At 44.8% G+C, this 18,266-nt stretch overlaps 1 protein-coding gene across 10 annotated transcripts; it reads left to right on the forward strand.

The window, feature by feature from the left end:
* Positions 1–5,593: 5,593 nt before the first annotated feature.
* Positions 5,594–18,198, forward strand: KCTD6 (potassium channel tetramerization domain containing 6). Of its 10 annotated transcripts, none has more exons than XM_049862765.1 (5): positions 5,911–6,125; positions 7,496–7,756; positions 8,333–8,361; positions 12,679–12,748; positions 14,524–18,198. In XM_049862765.1, exons 2-5 carry the CDS (start codon positions 7,652–7,654, stop codon positions 15,208–15,210), a joined length of 891 nt encoding a protein of 296 aa, XP_049718722.1. In that variant the 5' UTR covers positions 5,911–6,125; positions 7,496–7,651; the 3' UTR covers positions 15,211–18,198. The 10 variants fall into 10 exon arrangements, with proteins under 10 accessions (XP_049718724.1, XP_049718722.1, XP_049718719.1 ...); XM_049862764.1 differs by lacking the exon at positions 5,911–6,125 and adding an exon at positions 6,672–6,733; XM_049862763.1 differs by lacking the exon at positions 5,911–6,125 and adding an exon at positions 7,003–7,089.
* Positions 18,199–18,266: the final 68 nt, after the last annotated feature.

Raw genomic sequence — 18,266 nt, forward strand, 5'->3', positions numbered from 1 at the left:
CATGACTCAAAGCTTCTGGGCTGGGCAGATGGATGGATGGTGGCACCATTCACCGAGCTGAGCTGGGGACTCAAGAGGTTTGGGGGTGGTAAGGAGAGAGTCAGGTTTGCACATGTTGAGGGTGAGGAGACTGGTGGTGGACCATCGGAGTATGGACTATGAGGGAGGAGAAAGCCACAAAGCCAGCCGAGCTGTATCCAAATCTCTCCTCCCACGCTCAGCTGTGTGGTTTCAATCAAGTTATTGCACCTCTCCTTGCCTTGTTTTCTCATCTGTACAGTGAGATGTTATAAAAGACCTCTTTAAAGTGTTAAAAAGCAAGGCTAAGGTGCACCTAACCCAGCCATGATGTTTTCAATTGCCTCATATGCATGCGAAAGCTGGACAATGAATAAGAAAGACTGAAGAAGAATTGGTGTCTTTGAATTATGGCACTGGCGAAGAATATCGAATATACCATGGACTGCCAAAAGAACGAACAAATCCGTCTTGGAAGAAGTACAGCCAGAATACTCCTTAGAAGCAAGGATGGCGAGACCATGTCTTACATACTTTGGACATGTTATCAGGAGGGATCAGTCCCTGGAGAAGGACATGATGCTTGGCAAAGTACAGGATCAGCGGAAAAGAGGAAGACCCTCAACGAGATGGATTAACACAGTGGCTGCAACAATGTGTTCAAGCATAACAACGATTGTGAGGATGGCGCAGGACCGGGCAGTGTTTGGTTCTGTTGTACACAGGGTCATTATGAGTGAGAACCGACTTGACGGCACCTAACAACAACAACAATGGGATGAGGAGGAGGCTAATCTGTCATCAGAGTTGCTGTGAGCTTGTGGCAGCCAGTCTCCAAGATAACTCCAATGATCACCACTCTTCCTATTCATACCCTGTGTGGTTTCCTCCCACACTGTACTGGGGTTCCTCTGTGTGACCAAGAGAATGTGGCACAAGTGATGACATGTCACTTCCGAAGCTGGTTTACAAAGACATTGTGGCTTTTCTGTTGTATTCTCTTAGATCCTTCACTCTGGGGGAAACCAGCTGCCATATCATCAGGAGAGGCCCATGAGGTGAGGAACTCATGCCTCCTGATAAAGGCCATTGTGAGTGAACTTGGAAGTGAATTCTCCAGCCCTAGTCAAGCCTTCAGATGACTGCTGCCCTGGCCAACATCTGGAGTGCAAGCTCATGAGAGACCCTGGGCCAGAACCACCTACCCAATGTGCTTTCAAATTCTTGACCTATAGACACTGTGAGATAAATCTTAAGCCCCTAAATTTTGGGGTAACTTGTTATACAGCAATGGATAGCTGATACATAAGGTAAAAGCTTTTAGCCCAGTGCATGGCACATGGTAGAGGCTATAGAATATGTGGGATCTGTAGGTCTGGAGTTACAGAATTCTGGGCTGGAGGTGTGGATTTGGGAACCTTTGGCTTAGAGAGAGTAATGGCTGAGGCAGTTCATGGGTAGGGACAGAGAAGAGATTATGGCCTGGAGGTATGGTTTTGGGAACCTTTGGTTTAAAGAGAGAAATGGCTGAGCCTGTCCACGGGAAGGGGCAGAGGGAGAGGAGATTATGGCCTGGGCCTGAAACCTGGACATAAGAGGTGGGCAAAGCAAGAGGGACATCCCTGTGAGCCTGAGTGGAGGAACTTCAGAGGAGGGAGGAAAACTGGAATAGGACGTTCTGGAAGCCAAGGGGAGTAGGCAGTGGTCAATTGCATCACTGCCGAGAGGCCTCGGTGGGGCTCTTTTCGCTTCAGCAACAACAAGGAGGTTCCTGGTGCCCCCACTGAGGACCAGTTAGGTGGAGAGGTGGATCTTGTAGCCAGGTTGAATGTTATAGGTTGGGATGTTAGGCAGAAGTCAGGAAGACAGCAAAAGAAGAAAAGGAGGAGGACACTGGAGTAGCAGCCTGGGATGGGGGGAGATAGGGTTGAGGGGGAGATCTGAAAATTAACATCAGATAGAGCCCTGAAGCTGTTTATCTGCTGGTGGCAGGGGGCCTGGAGAGACGAGGGGCTGAAGATCTGAGCCTAGAGAGGTAAATGGGCTGGAAAGTGGACAGACCCAGAGACAGGGAGGGGATCACCTGGACAGGAGGCAGAATCCCTCAGCCATCCTATGAGAGGACAGCACAATGCAGGTAAACCCAGAAGTGGGCAGAGGAGGGAGGGAGCCAGGGAGCCCCCACTGAGGATGCATCATTTTCCTGCCAAGTGGGAGGTGAGGTCACCCATGAAGAGAGAGCTGGGAGGAGGGGAAGGGGGGAGACTCAGAACTTCAGGCCTAATTTCCATCTTGGTCTGAAAGCACCAAATGGTTTTGCCAACTGCTGCCTCCCTCAGTGTCCTCCTGGGCCCCTGTGCATCTGTAGCCATGTAGCTGCCATAGTAAACAGCCCCTTCCAGGCCACCTCTTCATCACAGGAGCCTGGACACTTGAAGGCCACCTGGAAAAGAGAGGCCCAAGGTCACAGGGATGGCTGCAAACCAGAAGCTGGCTTCCTCCACAGGCTAGCAGCCCTGAGCTCTGTGGGGGTAAAACAGCTTCTAGTGTAAATCTTTTCCATCCCCACCCCTTCAAACCAAGAGATCCGGACAATTTACAGGAGAATCTCACAGAACATTCAAACCACAGCAAACCCCAGTCTTATAGAAGCTGCTCTAGTAGAGAGACCCTGATTCCTTAATTTATTTTATGAGGCTCATATAACTTTGATAGCAGACAAGGAGAGACTAAGAAAGGAAAAGAGTAGGCAAAACTCACTCATACACCCAGATGCAAAAACTTGAAATAAAATAGTAAGTGGAATTTGACAGTATATTAAAAAAAAAATACACCCTCAGGGTTAGTTTATCCCAGGAATGTATGGATGGTTGGTTTAATATACAAAAATCCATGAGTGCAATTCATTATTTTAGGGGGAAAAAACCACATTTGTTAAATTTCAACACCCATTCATAATTACACTAAATAACCCAATAGCGCTTCCTTACTCTGATAAAGCAGATCTATGAGAAATCTACCACAAACACCACACTTCATGGTGAAACATGAGAAGCAGTCAAAAACAAGACAGGAATGTACACTATCATCACTGCTACTCAACACTGTGTTGGAGGTCTTAGTGCAGTAAGACAAGGAAAAGGAAATAAAGACTGGACAGGCTAAGCTGGCAAACTGTCATTGCTTGTAGGCCCTTTGATTATTTACATGGAAAATTCAAGAGAACCTGCAAACTAATTATAACTAAAAAGAACAGTTTATCAAGTTTGCTGAGTACAAGGTCATTATATAAAGCCATTACATTTCAATAAGCCATCAATAAATTATAAAATATAAACAAAAAATGTAATTTGCAATAGCAATGAAGGCTTCATCTTGGAACAGGTGTGACAAAAACACTGCCAAAGTGAATCTCTTTCATTCTTTAATTGGGAAAACAGGAGCCTCAAGAGGGGAAGTGACTCTTCCAAGAACATTCTGGATTCTCAGTGGCACCAAATCCTGAAGATTTGAGTGCTAGGTAATTTCAGTATTGTTTTGCTTTTGTAAAAAGAAAGAAAGAAAATATAGAAAATTCAGAATATTAGGAATTAATGTCCCTCACACTCCCATCCTACAACCTAGAGAACTATGATCCATGATCTGGTGTTATTTCCTTCAAAATTTTTGTCTACCTATATTTATGTTTTAACAAGATGGATTGCCACAGTGGCTGCAACAATGGGCTCAAGCATAACAATGATTGTAAGGATGGTGCAGGAGCGGGCAGTGTTTCGTTCTGTGGTACATAAGGTCGCAATGAGTTGGAACTGACTTGATGACACCTAACAACAACAACAAATTTATGTTTTTAACATTAAAATTATACTACGTGTAACATTTTGAGTACTGGTTATTTTCACACGCATTTCCCTGAGTCCTCACGTAGTCTTTTCACACGTCAATTATGTCGGCATAACTATAACACTCAATTATGTTCCCGAAGCATGTTATTTATTTAGCCTATCAATTTGAGTTTTCTGAGAAAAACCAAGTATCAGATATGACTGTGATAGAAGTTGAAACCCAGACATGCAATTCGATGAGCTTCTGAGGCCGGTGGTTGTCCTGATGGAGACGAGGAAATGGCAAAACGAAAGCCTTATAGCTGGCCTGGCCTGGGAAAGCACAGAGATCTAGATCTAGGGACAGAAAAAGAAGGAAACAGGACTTGGGAAGAGGGGGCTGAGGACTAAGTCCATGCTTGGAGACCAGCTCGCTCTGAGGCTTTAAGTGGCTTCCCAACCTCTGCAGCCTTGTCTTTCTTCTTAGTGAAATGGAGACAATACCCCCACCAGCCTCACCTTGGGCAGCTCCCAAGCTCCTTCAGAACTCAGAGCCTTTGCACTCTTTTCTCTGCTGACAGCCCTGGTGGCGTGGTGGTGAAGAGTTCGCTGCTAGCCAAAAGGTCGGCAGTTGGAATCCATCAGGTGCTCCTTGGAAACCCTATGGGGCAGTTCTACTCTGTCCTGTAGGGTCGCTGTGAGTTGGAATCCACTGCAAGGGGTTTTGGTTTTTCTCTGCCCTTCTCCCCAACTGGCTGCCTATGCTGACCCATCAGGCCTAGCTGCCCTGCCCTGCCCTGCCCTGCCCTGCCCTGCCCTGCCCTACCCATCAGGCCAGGCTGTGGTGGCCTGGGGCTTTCTCACAGCCCATATTACACCTGTAATTATATAATAGCCAGAAGCTGCTTGAGTAAGGGTGGCCTCCCCCTGGAGGTCAGGGCCAGGAGGGGCTCACCACAGATCTGGGCATCCATGTCTTCCTTGGCCACTGCATGTGAAGCAGCGGGCCCTTCCCCTTATTTTTCATCTAAGTCCTCTGATCACACCCCTCCTATCACTTACCATAACTTGTCATTATTTTGCTTACTCTCTGTTTCCTTCAGTCTTGTCTGCTTTCTCCCCTCGCTAGGATCCACCTCTGTCTTGGTGGTCGGTCCCCCCTCTAACCCCCAGGTTTTGCACATGGTCCGAAACCAAACCAAACCCGTTGCCGTCGAGTCCTACTCATAGAGACTCTATAGGACAGAGTGGAACTGCCTCATAGAGTATCCAGGGAGCGCCTGGTGGCTTCGAACTGCCGACCTTTTGGTTAGCAGCTGTAGCTCTTAACCACCAGGCCACCATGGCCAGGGGCTTATAAATGTTCACGGAGCGACTGAGGAGAAACAACCGTGGAGCCACCAAATCTCCGTGAATGGCCGGCCTGAGGATGGGCAGAGCCCCGACTGCCCGCGGGGCGGGGCGGGGCGGGGCGGGGGGCGGGTCCTCTGGGCTATGGGGCGGAGCCATGGGGCTGCGGGGCGGGGCTTTGAGGCTGCGGCGGAGCCGGCCTGACCCAGCCGCCTAGGCCCTGCCCGGCTGAGCAACTCAGGCCCCCGGGTCTCGGGCTTCCCGCGCACTGCCGCCGCTGGGGGGCGCCCGCGCTCGAGGCGGCTCGGCTCGGGAGGCGCCGCCCGCGCCGGGCGGCTAGTGCCGCAACTCCGGGTGCGGGCTCAGTCGTCCCCTCTGCCGCCGCCGCTGCCGCCGCCGGGCGCGGGCTCGCTCGTCCCTGCGCTCGCGCTCTCGGGCCGCCGGCGTCTCCCGGCCCGGCCGCCGCCGCCGCGCAGTGAGTGGGGCGGGCACGGGGCCTGAGGGGCTGGGGCTCGGGAAGGCCGGCTTGAGGGGAAGCCCGCGGGAGCTGCCGGGAGCGGGCTGAGGAGAATCTGGGCGGGGGCGTCCGGAGCCGGGCGATGGCGGGCGGCGCAGAGGGCACCGCGGGGAGCCTGGCCGCGCGCCCCGGGGCGGCGCGAGCGCACGGAGGGGCTGCCCGCGGCCGAGCGGCCGGGCCTGGGTCTCGGCGGGCCCGGGGTCCCCGCGGTGCTGTGCGGCCCCCACCCGGCCCGGAGCATCGCCCGCCCCACGTCGGGACCGGGGTCGGCTGGGGTTTCGCCTGCGGGGCGGCGGGGACCCGGCGCGTTTGCTCGGGGTGATGGGTTTGCGGGGAGTGGCTATTAGCCGGCGCTTGCCCCACTTTAAGGCGTAGGAGCCCAGGCTTCGGGAATTTTCTGCCCCGGAGACACCCAGGTGTGCCGCTGAGCCCTCTGTGCCCAGATTTGCGGGTCTGGCGTGTTTCAAGGCTTGATGTCACGGGTGACAAATGGCCGTGGTAATCGGGAGCCCCCGAACCGCCCGCCAGGCTGACGGTAGCGGGGTCTGGGTCTGGGGGTAGGACTGGGAAGACGAAGCGTGACAGATCCTATTTGGATATTCCTCTGAAGTTAGGGTTCTGTTCAAGTCTACCGGCTCTAGAACACAGTTTTAGGACTTCGTGATAGAAGAGGTTTGGGGTGGCCTGGTTTGACGAAGAATGTTTGGGGTCACCTAGCCATTCCCATCCCTCCTGGCATGTTCATTTCTTGTGTCACAAATGCATGACACGAATGATTCAGTGATAGGAAAGAACTTAGGAACAGCATTTAGCGCAGACCTGAGCCCAAGATTGAGACGTTTCCAGATGAGCGAAGGTGTAGAAAGGAAAATAATCTTTTTGTAGTCAGGGTTGGCAGATTGGGGGAATTGGCTCTTTGGTTGAAAACATCAGCCCCAACCACTACTTCAGTTTGTGTAATCCGATGGATATCAAGGATCGAGTGGTCAGCGTGGCCATGGGTGCCGTTCCTCAATTGTGTAAGGTTAGGATTTTCATAAATGACATTTTCAGCGAAGCATTACTAGCGACAGAAATCCTAGGGTGAATCCTTCTCTGCGTCTCTCTCTTGTGTCTTTTGGATTTTGATATTTAGGGTTTATTTGAATTGGAATGCACACATTATTTCGATCTGGCTTTCCCTCAGAGATAATCCTGAGTCATGCTTTAGAGAAGTTCCTGCCATCATCAGAGCTCAGACGTCTGTCTGGTGGTCTCTGGAGAAGCTGGATCCTCCTCCTTACTGGTGGTTCTCTTTTCTGGACCTCTGGGGGAAAGAAGGACCTAGTGGCGACGGAAAGCAGATTAAGAAGCGTTTTCCTCCGTATTTGTTGTTTCCATGTAAATGCTCTAAGTTACTTGTGTTCACACTCTCTGATTTCTCAATTTACCACAGAAAATTAGTTGATGCTACTGCCACTAGTATTTTTCCACTTGTATAATACTTATCTGTTTACAAGTGCCTTTGTATTAATGATCTCACTTATTTTCTCCATTTCCCTGAAGAAGAAGGTGCGTGTAGACAGTGATTTACCTTGCAGGGTAATGCGGATCCTGATCTGTTGGTTACCTTGTAGGTCAGTTTTTGCCTTTGTGGTTGTGCCTAACATGGTGTAATTCCTTTTAGGAAGTCGATATTATCCTGTTTCTTCATCTCAAAGAAACTTAGAGTAAGGAATTTTATGATTCTGTGACTGGGGTGGCTCAGCTATCTAGTATTAAGGCCACTTTTTTTTTTTTTATCTAGAGCTGCTTTCTTCTAGACCACAGGGTTGATAGAGGAGAGAGAAAAATGAATTCGTTTTAGAAAAATATCTATTTCTGCAGTGGTATGGCTATGGATAACTTAACACTCTAATCACATTCTCCTTGTGCTTCTGGCTACTCGAGCTGGCCTGTGTGAATGTTAGCCCCAAAGACTCCTTTAGATGTCGCTGAACTAGTTACTATAAAAAGTGTTTCACTTTCAAACTCCCACCTTTCAAGAACAGAGAAACTCAACACAAAGGTAATTGAAGTATGTATAGATGGGAGAGAACTTGTCTTAGTCTTCTATTCTGAATGCCAGACCCAGGAGTTTAATAGAAAGGCTTTGAAAGGACCTCTGGAAACTTGGGAAGGTGGTAGCTAGGAGTTTTTATTATTATTTATTCACATTTGGAGATGTCTGTTGTAAGGAAGAAGTTGTTAACGCAGGAGTAGGACTTTTGCCCTAGGGAATTCTGAGTCTATAGCACAAATGATAAACCCAAAATATTTGTGTTAAATTAGCTGTTCATAACCATAAAGCCGGTCATTGCAATTCTGCAGGGATGAGGAGAATGGCATTTAGGGATTCTTAGGTTATTGTCTAAGTTATCAACATGTTGAATTGTGCATTCTTCAAATTTGCTACTTTATAAATTTTTCACAATTGCTTTTACACTCTGCACTATGTGTTTTCCTTAATTACCTGCTAACATTTACTCTGTCAGAAGTTCTGTAGTCATAATTAACTTACAAAGTTCAAACTTTCAGTGCCACTTAACGTTCCTGGGGAAAGGCCAGCGGGTCGTTTCCACAGGAATTTTTATTTGCACCGCAGGTCAGAATTGCAGGCACAGATCTTTTCAGGTGAGCTGATTTTTTCAGGGTCAGAAGCCTTTCTTTGAACTTTATAATCCTTTGTGCTTAGTTGCATTCACTGTGTTTTAAAAAGATCTTTAGTAAGGAAAGTCACTATAAAGGAAAATTTTTTTTCGTTGTTACCGTCTTAATCTTCATTCCTGGCAAATTTTCAATAGAATTTTCTTTGCCATCACCAAGTAAAACAGGCCCGTTTGATGCCCACTTCAAGATCTTCCGTCTGTTGCCTCTTGTGTTCATTTGACTTCTCATTAAGCCCTCCACTGGAGACTGTGCCAGAAGAGAGAGAAGAGGAAGAGCAAATGAATCATTTTCTAATTGTTAGCAGCTCCAGAAAATGATTTAGTATGAAAGACTGAAGCGGTTCCGGAAACCCTTTTGAATTATGTTTTATTTCACTCATCGGAGCTGTCTGTTGAGCTGTTCCCAATAGTCATCAATTCAGAGACTGGTTACCCAGCTACTGGATAACCAGGAATCTTTCTGCTTTTTTTTTGGTTTGTTTGTTTCTGTAAGTTGAAATACAATTTAAACCAATCAATACTATTTTTTTTCCTTAATGGGTCTTTAGTGAGCAATTTGTTTTTTGTACAGTTTAGTCATTGTTAATAAGTGTATTTTAATATATCTCATACACAAACCTAGGGAGTCTTTTCGGTGTTTTTTAAGAAACATGGACTACTTATATAGACTCCATAATTGCTTTCCTGAATTATAAAGCTTGAGGTTTCATTACATCTTTTTTCCGGAACCTTGCCTTTTGCTGTGGAGTAGATTTAGGGTCATCATCTATTTTTCTTTTTGTGACTGCTCGAGAAGTTATCTTGTTTTGATTAAGCAGTAGAAAAGAAAAAAAAAAGGATTAATAGGTCTTGTACAAGAGTTGTAACATTGATGGTGTCTTTTTTTTTTTTCCCCCTGTCTTTGGTCTTTCATTTCCATTTAACCAATCAGATGTTCATGGGCCAGAGTTCTTTATGTCACTTAATACAAAGGACCACAGCCATCAATCACATTAGTTAGTAGGTTCCTGCCATTTCTTAGCCTTGGAGAAATTTTTATAAACCTATTATGACTACTCACATAGACTGAGTTACTGATAAATTTGTAAATAAACCCCTGCTTTTGGTTTTAGGGTGGATAGGTAGATAGGAAACCCTTGTGGTGTAGTGGTCAAGTGCTACGGCTGCTAACCAAAGGGTTGGCAGTTCGAATCTGCCAGGCACTCCTTGGAAACTCTATGGGGCAGTTCTTCTTTGTCCTATAGGGTTGCTATGAGTTGGAATTGACTCGATGGCACTGGGTTTTTTGTTTTTGGTTTAGGGTGGATAGGTTAATGAGTCGGAATCTACTCGAGGGCATTGGGTTTTTTTTAGGTGTTAATAGATGGCTGTAGGGAATCTAAAGTTGACCCTTTCAACTTCTTGTTTCTTGGATTTTCAGCTTTCAGTTTCTACCCCATGAGGGGACTTACAGAAAGATCTAGTCTAGGAGTCAGAAAACCCAGGTTCTTGTTCAGTTACTTCCAGCTGTGGGGCCTTGAGCAAGTCAGTCTGTTCTATTTCCTAGTAATCCATGCTCATGTTATGCTTACTATAGCAGAGACGTGGGAAAAAAGCAATGCTGCCCCTGTCCATACTTAAATGGTTTCTTCATTCCAGAATCCTTTCTCAGGTTGTCCGAACTTCTGTTTGGGACTCAACTGAGCGAGCTCTTTCTCCATTTTCTCCTTTGGAATTTTCTTCCTCTTTCCTCCCACAGGCCTCTGCTGCTCCATCTATTGTATGACCCCAAACCACTGCAGGCGAGTTGACTCTGACTCATAGTGACCCTATAGGACAGAGTCGAACTACCCCATAGGTTTCCAAGGCTATAAATATGGAAACAGACTTCCACATCTTTCTCCTGTGAAGTAGCTGTTGACCTTTCAGTTAGTAGCCGAGCGCTTTAACCACTGCGTTCCAGGGCTCCTCTATTAATTGTATAAAAACCAAAAACCAAACCTGTTGCCGTTGAGTTGATTCCAACTCCTAGCGACCCTACAGGACAGAGTAGAACTGCCCCATGGGGTTTCCACGGAGCGGCTGATGGATTTGGCTGCCGACCTTTTGGTTAGCAGCAGAGCTCTTAACCAGTGCGCCACCGGGGCTCCCTTTCTGTTGTATAGCACTTTTGAATTCTGTACTTCAGTTGTTGCATGTTGTCTTTCTCCGTGGATCGAAAGCTTTGTGAGGGCAAGCATTGTCCCTTCCCTATTTCTGCGCATCCATCTTTCTTCTAGGCTTTTTTTCTCTCTCATAGTTGACCTATGGTAAATGTTGGTTGCATGAATTATTATTGAGGCCGTCCAGGATGAATATTTTGGGTGATGGGAGTATGCCAGAGACCAGCATTTTACCCAAACTTTTGAAGGGCTGGCATTTCAAATCACTCAGTCATGGATCTGTTTCGTATCGGTAACTCAATCAGATGCTTGCGAGACAAATGGGTTAAACCTGTTTCTTGGTTCCGTTTACTTCAGACACTGTTTGTGAAGCAAGTCAGAGGACTGACAGGCTGTGGCAACGGCCCTGGATTTGACATTTGTTCCATTTCTCACCCTGTAGCACGTAGAAGCCTATCAGTATCCAGTAGCCTGGTGGAGAACAAAAACTGACTCCACACCGTCTGTCTGGTGTGGAGAACAAAAACTGACTCCACACCGTCTGGTCCACGTTTTAGCTTGTTTGCTTTGAAGAATTTGCAAGGTGGAGAAATAGCTGCTGCAGGCTCTGATTTCAGCCCCTGCTGTGCTATGCAAATGTTCTCTACATGCCTGAGTGACCTTTTGAGAAAGAGCCTTTGTGATCTCCTTTAGCCAGGGCCTGTTCTGGGAATTGTGTGCCAGATTCCTCTAAAAGTGGGAAAAGTAGAGCTTTTCAGAGACCATGTTAAAAAAGCAAATGCTTCTCCTGGATGAGTACCGAGAAGTCCGTGTTTCTTACCATCTCTTGCCAGAGCTTTTGAAATTTGCTCTGCAGTTTGCATTGCACGTTGATTTGGGAGATGTAGTGTGTGAGAGGGAACTGACTAAAGCAATTCAGTAGCTGAGAAACTGTTTAAGTGCTTTTGAATTGTCGATAAAAATAAATTCAGACTGGCATCATTAGTACCTGGGTGTTTATCAGCGTCTCCAGGCAGGCTCTCCAGTAAGTGCCAGCCGGCAACTCTCAACCACATCTGCCAGGTTGTTTCTGCCCCAAATTGTGCTCCAGTGGTTTGGCATTTCAAGTGTTTTCTGTTTGTTTTAATTATTGTACAAAGTGAAATACATCGTTATTGAAAGTAGAATTTTTTATGTTACAAAAAATTCTATTTTGATGTATTCCTCCTAGAAAATGATAATGTCGCCTTGGGAGGTTTATGATTTTGAACACCTTTACTGAGATGTTTAGTTTCTATGACTGAAATGCTAATGGAAACATTTCCCTTTCTCTTAAATGACCTTTTTCATATGGACCTTGTCATTATAGGTTTGTACCGGGATAGGATTATAGACTTAATCATAATATTCTCCTATGTTGTTGTACACCGTCGAGTCAATTCCAACTCATAGCAACCCTATAGGACAGAGTAGAACTTGCCCCATAGGGCTACCAAGGAGCGGCTGGTAGATTTCAGCTTTTGACCTTTTGGTCAGCAGCCTGAGCTCTTAACCACTGTGCCACCAGGGCTCCCGTTCTCCCGTACCAAAACCCAACCAAACCCACTGCCGTCGAGTCGATTCCGACTCATAACAACCCTATATATAAAAAAAAAACAAAAAAAACCCAATGCTGCCGAGTCAATTCAGACTTACAGCGACCCTATAGGACAGAGTAGAACTGTCCCATGGAGTTTCCAAGGAGCACCTGGGGGATTTGAACTGCCATCCCTTCGGTTAGCAGCCATAGCACTTAACCGCTTTGCCACCAGGGTTATCCTAAAAATTGTATTTTGAGAGAAGATAGGTAGAATTTGAATGACTGGTTTATTTCCTAGGCGCCTCCTCCTCTTCTGTGCATAGGATGGGTCTTCGTAAAGAATGTCAACTTCTTAGCTAGATGTTCAGGATGGGCTTGAGGTCCTTGTGGTAAGAGTGAAGACCAGGTAGAAAGCCCTGGGGGAAGGCTTTCTTCCCCGGATCTTTGCCCTAGAGAAGGTTTCGGATGAGCAAAGATAAGTGGTTTTCCGGTGTTTGGCTCACTCTGTTGGGTGGAAAAACCTTTCTGCTCTTGTTTTCATGATTACACATGCTATCACATGTCTTTTTTTTCCCTTCTGAAGCTTCCCTGGAACCTGGGCTCCCAGTGACACAGTGCTGGAGCAGATGGATAATGGAGACTGGGGCTATATGGTAAGTCACCCTCACAGATGCATTTTGAAGGCTGGCAAATTATTCTTGTTTATCTTTTTCTCCTTATGTAGTTTCAGATATAGCTAATTCATATGAAAATTATTAATTTGAGTAACCCCACTCGTCTAATTACTTTAGATGTATATTTAAGGTGCTTTTTTTTTTTTCTGGTATACTTACGTAAACTGAATATGAATTCTCCAGGTAGCTTTTTATTTGGAAGGTAGCATGCATTTTTGGTCTTTAAAGTATATTGCTCTTAAAACAATCCTTCGTGGAATAGTGACTGTTGAAAGGGTCAGAATCAACTCGATGGCACACAACAATAACAGAAGGTGAGGGGACAGAGGATGTTTTCTTGTGTTTAGGAAGATTAACAGTTGAGAAGGGGCCTCTTTTCCCACTTGCACTTTTTTCTGTCTGTATGTTTCCTATCCCTTTGGTAAGAAATATTTTATTTGCCTAGTACCTAAAGCCTGTCTGCCTGTCTCTATTTTTTTTCCTTAAATATGTATTTTAAAACCTTAAGTATATGTTATTTAAAGACTGCTTCTCAAAATTAAAGGCTAGGTCGCAACACTAAAAGTTTCAAAAGCGAATGTTCTATGAGCTTACAAGATTTGAAAGCTTCCGTTAGCCTTGGGCGTATGATGGTTTTGCAGCTAGGATATAAGTATTCAGATATATTATTTCCATGACAGAGTTATCTAGATTAGGCCTGACAATTTTTTTCCTTTTTTTAATTGTGATAAATAGATAATAAAACCCTTGCCATTTTAACAGTATTCACGTGTACAGTTCGGTGATGCTAAATGTTTATCACGTCGTTCAACGGTCACCACTAACCGTTCCTGAATTTTTCTATCAGGCCTGACAAATTTTGATTTTAAAATAAATTTTGATTTTCCTCACTTTTTTGAGGGGGAAAAGCAAATGTTGAAAGTGGGTGTTTTTCTATTACCAGATCATTTTTATTCTAGCGTATGTTAAATTGAGTTAAGAAAAATGAGTGTATTTTAGCCTTCGTGGTGTAGTGGTTAAGGGCAATGGGTTTGGTTTGGGTTTTTGGTTTTTCCCTTCCTGTAATCTACTGACCTGAAAACTTCTGTCTAGGTACCCATTGCCATCGAGTCGATTCTGACTCATAGCGACCCTATAGGACAGAGTAGAACTGCCCCATAGGGTTTCCAAGGTCGTAAATCTTTATGCAAGCAGACTGCCACATTTTTCTGCAGAGCAGCTGGTAGGTTCAAACTGCTACCTTTCGGTTAGCAAATGAGTGCTTAACTACTGCACCACCAGGGCTCCTTTCTCTTTAGATACTGGGCCTGAAATTAAATGACTCTGGAAGTACATACCTCCTTTCTTTGAGTAAGTCTTTAAAGAATTGGATTTAGCCTTTTTTTTTCCCAAATTGAAAGAGTTGTTCGATCCCGTTGTCTGGGTGGGTTTATCACTGAAGGAAAGCTATTTCATTACTAGCATTATCCAAAAAACCAAATCTGTTGCTGTCGAGTCGATTCCGACTCATAGCGACCCTATAGGACAGAGTAGAACTGCCCCATAGAGTTTCCAAGGAACACCTGGTGGATTCGAACTGCTGACCTTTTGGTTAGCAGCTGTGGTACTTAACTACTACGCCACCAGGATTGCTAAATACATTGTAACCTGGAGAAATCTTTTACTTTACTCATTACTATTAATTTTCTTAATTTGTCAAAGTTAGGATTTAAAAAATATTTTCAGATGACTGATCGTTTTTTAAAAAATTTCAGATGACTGACCCAGTCACGTTAAATGTAGGTGGACACTTGTATACAACGTCTCTCACCACATTGACTCGTTATCCAGATTCCATGCTTGGAGCTATGTTTGGGGGGGACTTCCCCACAGCTCGAGACCCTCAAGGCAATTACTTCATCGATCGAGATGGACCTCTTTTCCGATATGTCCTCAACTTCTTAAGAACTTCAGAGTTGACCTTACCCCTGGATTTTAAGGAATTTGATCTGCTTCGAAAAGAAGCAGATTTTTATCAGATTGAGCCCTTGATTCAGTGTCTCAATGACCCTAAGCCTTTGTATCCTATGGATACTTTTGAAGAAGTTGTGGAGTTATCCAGTACCCGGAAGCTTTCGAAGTACTCTAATCCCGTGGCTGTCATCATAACCCAGTTAACCATCACCACCAAGGTCCACTCCTTACTAGAAGGCATCTCAAACTATTTTACCAAGTGGAACAAGCACATGATGGACACCAGAGACTGCCAGGTGTCCTTTACTTTTGGACCCTGTGATTACCACCAGGAAGTTTCTCTCCGAGTGCACCTGATGGAATACATCACAAAGCAAGGTTTCACGATTCGCAACACCCGCGTGCATCACATGAGTGAGCGGGCCAATGAGAACACAGTGGAGCACAATTGGACTTTCTGTAGACTGGCCCGGAAGACAGATGACTGAGCTCCAGCCCTGGGAGAAGCTCCTGGAAACGGACTTTCTAGGAGATGGAAGAGACTGATTTTTTTTTTTTTTTTAGTATTTGTATTTATTTGAAGCATTGAGGACCAGGAAGGAAGTTTTGTGCTTTAGCAGATGCCTCCGTGTTTGGTCCTCCACCCTGAGTATGCATGTACCTGTTCAGTCTCCAGATACCTTTTTTATAAAAAGAAGTATGAAAATCATTATGGTATATAATCTGCCCTTTAACAGAGCTTTTTTTATTACAGTGCTAAAATGATTTCTGATTAAATGGTTCCTAACGCAACTAGAGGGTTAAAAATGGAGCAAGGAAAGGATAAGCAGAGTGCTTATGATGCCTTTGAGAAAAGTCAGAACATCATGTAGGGTGACTTAGTTTCCAAACCAATAAGCAGTGTTGTAATATTAAAGGAAAACTGTTCCAATCATTTAAAAGTACTTGTTAAGTACTGCTTTTTACAGTTATGACAACTGTTTCTTTCTATGCATATAAATCAAGCAACCAAATATCTGTAGCCATGGAAATGTCTGACTAGAAATATTTATATTGGATTCCGAATACAAAATGTCCCTGTGGTAGAGATCTTACTTTTTATGCCTGGTGCAGTATAATTCTCAAGTGTACTGTCTACCAGGAAAAAGCTAATAAAAAAGTAAAATATGAAAATTAGGTTTGTATTTATTGATTAATATTACTTAGGGGAGAAATCATTTTCCTTATGTAAAATATGCATTGTTTTTTTATCCCAGTGTATACTGTCGGTAGCAAATTTGCATCTGATTTGAGAGGTCTCAGTAGAACCTTGCGTTGCTTAGAGTTGGTAAGAACTCTGCTGTGTCATTTGAGCAGAAAGGGTGGAATTACTCATATTGCCTAAAAGAGTGCATATTTCAACAGTGAACATACAGTCGGACAAATATTTTTCAAATAGGACTTATGTTGAGGGTTACAGACTTTTCTTCAATGAGCCACCAGTTGTCAGCTCTGAATGTGACTCTGACTCCAGCTTCGTGCTAAGCACAGGAACACATTGGCTCTTTAGCCACTTGAGTATATGGTGGAGACTCACAAACGCTTCTTATTATCCAAGTTAAGTTTATTTCTGATTAGAAGAAATAAACTTACAATGAAATAAGGTTCCGGAACAGTTTGAAAAATATACATGCTTTTATTTATTTCGCTGTACTCCTATTTTGCATAGCTGACTTGATTCTGTTTCTTGAAAGTTACTCGAAGGATTATGTTAACTGTAATGAATCTTCCTAGTTTGCTAAAACACCTTTTAAAAGGAAGTCTTGTAATTTTCTTCCCTGGTTTTCTGAGGAACTGCTGGAGCTCTGAGGCTGTGTGCCGTGGGGCACATACTCCTTTTCTCCTTATGTCCGTGGAAGAGTCTGAGATTCCCTTTCTGAAAGGGGGGTGTCTGTGTTCTAGACTACCATAACAAATGTCACAAAGTGGGGGGCTGTAGAAGTCCAGATTCAAGGTGTGGGAGGGCTGTGCTTTCTGTTCAGGGGAAGCTCCTTCCCGTCTTTTTCGTTTCTGGTAGTCCCTGGCATTTCTTGGTATTCTTTGGCTCAAATGCTCCCTTGTCTGTTCTGCCTTTTATAAAACACCACCCAGAAGGGATCAGGAGTAGAACCCACTTCATTCCAGAGTGACCTCCTTTCATTTAACTGTTAAAGAAAACCCCTATTTCCAAACAAGTCGTACTCGTAGGTGTAGAGGTGTAAGAACAACATGGGGGTGGCATCTGTCCTCTCACTTCACAAGAGGGAAGGAGAATCAAGATCAGCAGCCCAAGGCTGATTCCCGTGAGGCAGAGGTCAAACACCATCTTTACCAACTCTGATAACAATGGTCCATCCCATGGCATTCTCTACTTCTCTGCTGGGTTCGATAATCCATTGCAGTGGCCACACAGAACTCACAATATTCACGATTATGGGGTTTATTAGGGAGGCAACAGGTAACAATTCAGTTTCGGGAACACTCAGGATACAGTTCTTCCATCAGGACAGCCTCAGCCGTACCCACAGGCTTGCCTCTCTGGCCCTCAGCCTCTGCCTGAGCTCTTTTAGATAAGTGCCCAGAGGCACTCCACTCTGCTAGTAAGCCTTGGCCTGAAGGTGTTCAGCTCTAGCTCCCTGGGTTGGCAAACCGAGCTCCACCGAGTGCCTGGAGGCACCCTACTCCATCAGGAAGCCTCCTGCCTGAAGGTGCTCAGCTTTCTTGCTCCGTGGGCTCCCAGCCCACCACACCATCTCCTGCTGGTCTCCTGCCTCTGCTGCCCATGTTTCTCTGGTACCACTTCTCACCATCTTCAGTGTTACAGCTCTGTCTCTTTCCCTCTCTTGGTCTCCTGGTTACAGGGGCTTTTCAGCACAGGGATCCCAGGTCCAAATGATTCACTCCACTCCTGGCTGTTCTTCCTGGGTGGTGGTGAGATTCTCTCCTCCCACCTCTAGAATGGCTCATTTTAAGCCTAGCGGGATGGCAAAACTGACCAATCCACTTCTTAAGGCACCATATACCTTATTTGCCTAGTCAAACTTAATCATTGTGTGTGAATCACAGAGACTATGGCTAGAATGGCCATATTGAGTAATTCATTGTACCGCAAGAGGTTAGGATTTTAATAGATTATTTTGAGGGACACAATTCAGCCCACAATAGGGATGAGAACACTTACCTACATCCATTTTTGCCCGTTACGTCTCTGAAAATTTATTTTAAGATTTGACAAATAACCAATATCCAGAAACCTATAATCATCCCATGTTTACCATCTTCAAACTAAAAATCCCTTAGTGTTATTGACAGATGACAGTGGTTTTGGTAAGTCAATGTGCTGATATGAGGTTATCCTTCTGGAAAATTTTCTTCTTCAAATTAGCTGGTGGTTACCTAAAAAACCGACCAATTATTATTGTTGAGTTAGCTGAGATGAATGTGAAATAAAATGACTGGAGTTGAAAACAGGTGTGGAAATGGGAATAATACTAGTTCCAAATTTTTTTTAAGTTAAAGACTTATG

Source organism: Elephas maximus, chromosome 20, assembly GCF_024166365.1.
Source record: "Elephas maximus indicus isolate mEleMax1 chromosome 20, mEleMax1 primary haplotype, whole genome shotgun sequence".
Lineage (NCBI taxonomy): Eukaryota > Metazoa > Chordata > Mammalia > Proboscidea > Elephantidae > Elephas > Elephas maximus.